Source organism: Leptonychotes weddellii, chromosome X (genome assembly GCF_054177405.1).
Source record: "Leptonychotes weddellii isolate Sample4059 chromosome X, ASM5417740v2, whole genome shotgun sequence".
NCBI classification, from domain to species: Eukaryota; Metazoa; Chordata; class Mammalia; order Carnivora; family Phocidae; genus Leptonychotes; species Leptonychotes weddellii.
Genome location: NC_138385.1, coordinates 54,307,058 through 54,315,526, shown reverse-complemented (window position 1 = coordinate 54,315,526; position 8,469 = coordinate 54,307,058). Strand labels below are relative to the sequence as shown.

General features: G+C 34.9%; 1 protein-coding gene across 4 annotated transcripts in view; it reads right to left on the bottom strand.

Moving 5' to 3' along the window:
- Positions 1-847: 847 nt before the first annotated feature.
- ATRX (ATRX chromatin remodeler) overlaps positions 848-8,469 on the bottom strand; it is a 269,137-nt gene continuing 261,515 nt past the window's right edge. For all 4 annotated transcript variants that reach the window (XM_081808623.1, XM_081808624.1, XM_081808625.1 and 1 more), the window contains 5 exons: positions 7,996-8,145; positions 7,019-7,144; positions 6,176-6,271; positions 5,524-5,652; positions 848-4,602 (listed from right to left, as the gene is read on the bottom strand). In XM_081808623.1, the coding sequence (XP_081664749.1) occupies positions 4,324-4,602; positions 5,524-5,652; positions 6,176-6,271; positions 7,019-7,144; positions 7,996-8,145 (780 nt within the window). In that variant the 3' untranslated portion in view covers positions 848-4,323. The remainder of the gene's footprint in view (positions 4,603-5,523; positions 5,653-6,175; positions 6,272-7,018; positions 7,145-7,995; positions 8,146-8,469) is intronic.

Sequence of the window (8,469 nt, the reverse complement as noted above, 5' to 3'; positions counted from 1 at the left end):
CTAAGCCAAATTATCTCTGCCCAAATCACCATCTTTATTGCTACTTTGAACACATCAACCACCTCACAAACCCTTGTTATCCTCTGTATTGAAATTATTCAGGATTTCAAGATCCTTCATTAATCCATTCCAATCTAGTCTCTTTCCCTATCCCTCTCTATCTTTATTCCTTTTAATACACTTTCTCTTCATGTACCTGAAACAAATTCTATCCTTGCATCTGATGTCATCTCTTCACCTTTCTTGAAAACTAACATGTATTTGATGTGAGGACTATACGGAGAGGGCGGAGTCTATAAACAGGTAGAAGTCTCTGATCTGATATGATTAACTAAAGGAGACTGGAGCCAAATTCCCTCCCTTATGTTTCTACCAGGGAGAAAGTGAGGACAGAATGAATGGTGAGGTGAATTTGGAGGAGTGCTGCAGGGTAGAAATTGCTTGGAATATGTGGTAGTTCTGAGTATTAAAGAGGGCCTGCCATATTTTAGGATTTGTCTTTTCCATTCCTTCAATTACAGCTTGATCTTCATTATCTTTAATTAAGGCCTCGATTTATATGCTGTCTTCCTTGGTGAACGTATGTAGTGGTCACTATCAGAAAGATCTCTCAAGTGAGGAGAGGAAGGGCGATTGCCTTAGTTAGCCAAGTAGGCACAATGGTGACAGGAAGGTTACTCCACAGAGAGAGTGGCAGTATATATTGTAAAGGAATTTTATGGTGGTACATACTCTGGGGAGTAAAACTCTTAGGTTGGGGGGTGGGGCCATTCCATTATTGTATCCAACATGAGTAATGTGGGCAGAGTTTGGTTACCTAGCAGATATTGAGCTTAGAAACAATATATATTTTGGATTTTAAATTTTTATTCACCTCCATATAACAGCATATATAAAATGTTGCACAGACAAAAAGCATTTCTGAAATTTGGTAACTCCTTTGGGATTGGCACAGATTACAGACTTGAAAAAAAAATCCATGGTGGAGGAATTTTCATCTCTAAGGGTAGATTTGATGTGGAGATAGCTAAAAGTCACTTGAGACTAAGTCTGGTGAAGTAAGATGGGAATAATCTGAACATAATTTTTAGTGAAATGAGCATGTAAAAGAATGACCTAATTTACTGTTAGAATAAGTATCTATACCTTCACAACATGCCACCCTCAAAGGAAATAATGGTACTGAGATAGGTAAGTAATTATCTTAAAGTTTTGTTTGGGGCACAGATGTTAAGTATCTGATTTTGTGATAGAGGGAAAATGGGCATAGCTAAGGGAAGACTACAAAATATTCAGCTTCTTTGGAGGCCAGGTAATAAGGCTTCCATTAACCTGCTATGGCTTCAGGAGGGTAAGCAGCTTTTCTATCAAGTGTGGATTGGTAGTCCTGCTTGATTTAAATGAGTGATGCAGCTGTTGGGAAGCAGGAAATGGTGCTGGATTACAAAGAGACAACCAAAACTAACACAAACACACATAGGCTTCCTGGTATGTAAATTATTTTTGAGGTTAGAGATCTCCTTTTACAGAATTTAGTATATAACAGATTCAAAAACCAAACTTTTTGACCTCCCAATATTAAATAACTAAATGTGCAAAAGAATCACCATTAAATAGGACATCAAAAGCTATACATTTTCTATGAAACAATATGTGCACAGATCTTCAAAGCTGTGAAAATGCAATAAAGAGCACAACACATTTTGGTCACTTTATTAAATGACATTAAATAGTTTAAGTTTCAACTACTAAACAGCACTTTGAATGGTGAAAACACAGATAGTATTATTGTCATACTTGAATGCTTTTCTTTAAAAACACAATTCCAGTCCTTATATATATTACAAAACAGCCTTAAAGGAAGAAGTGACATCTTTTCTACAGTACTTAAGATACTCAATACGGAACTGAAAAGCAGTCTAACAGAAACAAAGGCAAGTCTTCACAGCTGTATGATTTCAGCAGCCAAAGCTGGATGATGGACTGAAACAGTACTATACAACTGGGACAAAACATATACAATATCACAATACTAAGCAAAAACGCTTTACACCCAAAGAAATAAAACAGGTTACAAAATATGGAGAATTTAGCAGGCAAAACTGTATTACAAGCAACATTTTAAATCGTCATTTTTTAAGCCATTGCAACTATTTAAAACATCTAAAACAAATATAAAAATGAGCCTTTTAGTATCTTATTGATGTGATTTTTTTCTTTAAATATTTGTTAAAGCTTGATGTTATACTCAAAGTACATATTATGTAGCTAAAATGTCAAGTGAGAAGAGTGTATGCAAAGTGGTCCAAGTTTTATTTCAAACTCTCTTAGTTCCAATTAATCCTTTCTATGTATTATTCCTTAAGTCATAGTTTCATCCATGGTGAAAAAGGTTTAGAAGGTTGCCTAAAATTTTTACATCCATGTCTTTGCACAAGTAATCAGACCACGTTGAAAATACCCAGGTCTAGTAAATCAGGTTTAAGGTATTCTGGACTTACAGAAATACCAACTGACAACAGTTGGCCAGAGTGTACTGCCTTCAAATACTTATCTCATAAATCTTGTCTTTTTCATTTCTTCTGGAGTAAACACACATCCCCCCTCCGACCCTAATTAAGTAAATCTGATTATATGGCTGGCACAATATCCAAATATATGGAATTTGTTAGTGGTAACTCACCATGGTAAAGTGGGGGGGGGGATGAAATGGATCCACCTAACCTCACAAATTCCGTATCACAAACCTAGTGCTCTTAGATGTTTACCACTAGTTCTTTCAAGATAAAAATGGAAATCTCTTAATCATCCAAATAACTCAAAACAGTTCTAGCTAATGTTAAACTCATTCTAATCCAGTGATACCTAGAGCAATTCCTCCACCCAACTTTCTTTTTTTATGAAATTCCTTAGCTATTTCCACTACCTGTTACAACACCATCTCAAAAATGGTTTTGCCATGTTGAGTTGACTCCCATAGTCTAACAATCTTTTTCTTCAAGAAATTCAAGCACCCAAATTGTACATGAATACACTTACAGGTCATGTTTATAGGCCTGGATTAAAAAAACAATGCAATGATTTTCTAGTACAACTTCAAAAAAGGGTATTAGATGAATTAATTTTGATCAGAAAATTGCCTCACAGATCTAAACTGAAAACAAAATCGAACTTTGAAATGTGATTTATTTAAAATAACAGGCAAGTTGGGGGAAAAGAACATGATGATGACAGAAAAGAGGAAGAGCATAGAAGCCAGTGATCCTTATCTTTCAGAGGAATTATTTCACAATACTGACAGTACTGGGAATTATTAAAGCACATTCCTCATGTGAACTTAAAAAGTCAGCAATGGTTCTGCCATTTTGATATTGTTTATAAAACAGGGTGTGACCCTACAACCACACCATCATCCTTAACCTCCTAAAATGCTAGAACTGGATTTTGTTAGTCCGCATCCCACTGCCAGCAACAGGATGAAGCACTAGCACTGGCACCAAGCAGTTAAGAGATGTGCTTTATATCAGTGCCAGGAGAGAGAAAGTTCATGTGTGGAAGATAATCCACAACCCTGAAATTTTACCAGTAATTATTTCAGCACATATAACTGAAAATAAAAAATGGCAGAAAGACTAAAGAAGAAAAAGGAATTCTCTTCTTAGGCTATACTTAAGGCTGTTTATACAATGCTAAGATAACTGCAAGACTCCTCCAAGGTTTAGAGCAGTAGTATTTGAGAATATTGCACACAATTCTGTGTCGAAGATAACCCTTAGTTTCTAACTTTCAGTCACGGAGATGATACAGCAGGAGCCCAGTTGCAGACTTCAGTCAAAAGAACATTAAAACCATTTCCATCATTTTAATAAAGAAATGGATTAAGTACAAAAGTATTTCGTAACTTGAGGAATCAACTCTAAGAACTCAGCTGTGTGTTTTTATATGTAAAGAACGAATATATAAATCTGTATTCTTTCCTAAATTCATTAATTTTATGACAATTTTATGGTTGCTAAAAGCAGGCATAAAAATTTAGAGAGGAAATCTGTGGAGTTGTTACTGTTATGGAAGGACTTGTTTTCACTGAAAACAATTTGAAATATCTTCTGTACTCAATGTGTGTAAGAAGATTCTAGGCAACATCACTGACAAAAGTCAGGAAAAAATGGTATGCCCTATTAAAAAAATTAAAACTAATATGGAAGATTGGCATTTAAGGGGACCAAACTATTTATACAGTTGAGTTCTGTTAAGTCATTGATTCCTAAAAAAATAAAAGATCTTTCTATGATTTTAACAATCCTTTAAGCTTTTAGTGCAAAATCACATTGATTTCCCTTGGGAAGGTCCTGGATTTTTGCTTCTCATTGGGGGTGGTGCACGCTGTAAGGGTGGTGGCTGCATACCACCAGCTACTGACTGATACATTCCTCTCATATCAATTTGCTGGTAGTTAGAAGGATTCATGATTAAATTTGGAGGCTTTGGCATCATGAGGTGACCCAGTGTTGCTTGCTGATAAGTCATTTGTTGTTGTTGCTGCTGATTGTACTGCTGCTGGAGCCTTCGGTTCATAAGTATTCGCTGAACGCAGCTGATTAACTAAAGAGAGAAAAGGGAGCTGTTACAAGTGCATGACCTGTCTCAAAGAGGTAAGTATCAAGTTTTAAGTTAAAATCAATTTGTTAAGGGTGTACCATACCAAAAGGAAAACACATTATTGTTATCACCATTACTAATTTGAGGCATTCACAGGACCATTACTGTAGAAACCACTTAGTAACACCATTTAGGGCTAAATTCTCTTAATGACTTGACTATTGTATTGCAAGCAGCATTTAGTTTAGTTGCCATAGTAACCTGTCCCGCACAATGATTAGTTTCAAGTATTAGTTACAGCACTTTTTGTCAAATCTCATTTCTTCTTCATTCTTTTAAACATTTCACATAATGACAAACATTTTTAGTGACAAACACCAAAGGGAAAAAACACTTGTAGTGGGAATAATTCCTACCTGGAGTGTCTTAAATTTCCTAAGAGAATTTAAAATCAATAATTCTACAGTGCTAAGTAAAATTCATGCCACAGAAACTGATTCCCTGGAGTCAAGAGTTGAAATTTCCCAGTGAAAGGCAGATGGCTGGCAAACAACTACGATGGGAAAAATGGAATATGCTAGTCTTTTAAAGAATTATGTAATTAAGTAGGAACCTGTGACATATATAATCTATAGCTCCACTTTTTTTTACTCTCAAATTAAATATATTAAAAAGTATACTTAATTGTTTAAAAATGGTAAATACGGTAAAAGTCTGGCAAGAATTCCTTTTTAGATGTCCAGAATACACAAAAAAATAAAATTATGTGGACGAGATATGTTTTCTGACAAAATTTCTTCCAGGAAAAATGACCAGTCATCCATCCATATGAAGGAAAGATGATTATTGACACAGATGTCACACAAACCCATTATTATAAATTCAAGAAAATTGGACATAACTTAGAGATAGTCGAACTCTTACCATCTGTTGTTTTGTCAATACATCATTGTAGATTGCTTCTCTTCGTTTAACATCAAGCTCCTGGCTGGCTTGTCTACTTAATGCTAACGCCTGTACTTGGGCCTCTGAGAGATTCATGTTTTCCTTCCACTAAAAGAAAAAGGTTCCATTTACTTCTTATTGCAGTAGAATTGAGGACAAATAATTAAGGTACTCAAAAATATTCAGGATTTTAAAAAGGTTCCCCCCCCACCCTTTCCTTTATTCTTTTCTAAAGAAAACAAGGATGTAAAAGCAGGGTACTGAGTTAACCACTGTCGTACAAGGTTTGGCTATCTCTGGAATGAAACTACTTGGATTTAATTTGTGTAACTGATAAAATATGTTTAAGTAAACAACACATACATTTCTCTGACTGACTGATTTCCCAATCATTTGGGATATTACCCATTTCTCTTTTGGGCCAACATTTAAGCAAAAATGCTGAATTACAGCTTAGCACTATTATCCAGTTTACTAGTATTTTACTATTGCAAATCAAGTTAGAAGAATTATGTGGTTTTCCCCACAGAAGGAGTGAGGCAAACAACAATTACAAATAAAAACAAAAGGGCTAGAGGGGGAACACGACAGAAATATCAAGTTGGAGTAAGATAACTGCCTATTAACTTACTACAGCTGAAATTATATCTTCAAGAGGCTGAATCCTCACTGCTGTCACACTGTTTGTTGCTTCCACAACTTTTTCTCTTCCTTGATTAATGAGGTCCTAGAAGAATGCAAGAAATGTTATATAGGACATATAAAACACACATGGTTATAAAGTATAGGGATCCTTCCTTTTGCCAATTTATAGCACTTGGTTTTAAAACTCTTCAAATAATTGAAAAGCAGCAAAATGCAGCATCAATAAAGTGGGTAAAACTTATCAGTGAGGGTCTTGTTAGGAAGATAAAAGTTTGGGTTTGCACCAATAGTTTATCAATTTAAATGACTCCATAAGTACACTTTCAAAAGGAAACCACAGATTCAATTAAGTTACTACATAATTGGTATAATAAAACCTAATCCTTCTTATTTAATTCATAATTGATTCTAGTTTCAAATAACTTACTTCATAATACTGGACATTAGCATATACTTAATGCTGCACCTACATTGCATCAGAATATATTTATCCTATTTTCAAACATTAAGCAAGTTAATTTGTTTATTCAAAATATTTTATAACTAAGAAAGTGCTATTTCCCTAGCCAGTCAACTGCCCTATTGTTCCTTAATTAAAATAATTCAAAGAACATTAATTCAAGGCCGAATTCTCTTGTGCTCTGAACAAACCACATTTTCCTATACTATGATGGTTCAAAAAGGTCAACAAATAAAAGAAAAATTTCTTGGTCTATTCAGAGGTAATCTTTTGGAGAATGTGATATTCCTGCATAGGGAACCCTCAACAACAGGGTACTTGAAATTGCCTTTAATTCAAGTTAAACTACTTTTGTACTTCACAACTTACCTCCAGCTGTTGATTACTCATTGCTGACAGGGCTCCCAAATTGAAAGGAATATAAGGAGTTTGAGAGTTGAAACTGACAGGGGGTAAATTGGTCCCAGTTGGTATGTTGAAACGCATGGTCAGTCCCTAAAAACAAAAAATTATGCACTTTCCACATTGTGATTTAAAACTTGAAATTCTACATCACCTACTGGTTTAGAAAAGAATCCACATTCTCAGATCTAAGAAATTATTAACACTCTTCCACACACAAACAAAACATCCTTTTCACCCGAAACCAAGATCTTATTACACGGAAAGCTTTAACCCCTAAAGGTGTATTCTTTTTTCTGAAAATTCCCACAGAATGGGGCAACTCAGAGAATTCTAATGAGACTCCTAACATCACATTAACGTTAAAGAAGCTTGGTACAATGAGTTAAGAGTTTAAAAAGAATTCAGGTATTAGGATAAAGTTTCCCATGCTTAGGCACATTTTTGCTCAAGTGGGTTGGTGTTTAAAACAGACATGGAACTATTTTAAAGTTGCTGTTGGAGACTGACATTAAAGTCCAATAATGGAATATTTTTGTGTTCTGACATTCAGTCAAAATTTTGATTTCATGGTACACATGTCAAAGAAACATTTCCTCCTACCTCCAAACTCTAAGCTCCTGTATGTCTGTTACTAGAGTGAGGGTGTTGACGGGAGTTAAGTGATGCTAAATATACAGCTTCCCACTAATATCTCAATTCAGCAAGTGCTAAGCAGAACTGGGCTTACTACTCTTTAAGTGGAAACTATTTTCTTCTTTCCCTTCCTCCCACTCTACCACCAAAGGTAACCAAAGCCTATAAACAGACTCGTATTTCGGGACTCTGTTCCTAAAGACTCCCTATTATTATTACCTGTTCCAAATGTGACCCTTTTCTTACTCACTGCTCTTTCAAATGACTAACACAAAAACCAAAACCAAAAAGCATTTTGAATGAACTACCTTCTTCTCTGCTTCATACTCAGCCCAAGCTGCTTTTCTTTCTTCTTCAGTCAACTCTTCTTCTTCTTTGTGGTCCAAAAGAGAATCATGTTCATGATATCCTACAATGTGTTCTTTATGTATTTGAAGAAGTTCTGCAAGTATGGTGTCCTGTTTAGAGGGGTTGAAATAACAGAGAATTATTTTTTTCTCTCTGGATCCTATCTCCATAGTTCTTTGGTCTATTGTCAGACTAGAAACTAGACACTGGCTGCTACACATATTTCTGATATATATGATATAAATTACTTAGAAAACAGTCACAATACATGCAACACCAGCCTCTTCTGTAAGAACTTCCTATATAACAATGTTTATATAAGCATGTTTTAGGCGTTCACAATGTTTTAAATGTGGTTTTTTTTTTGAGGTTTTTTCCTCTTTTTTCTAATTTTTCATGTACATTTTGTTTTGTATTTGTTCTGAGTTGATTAT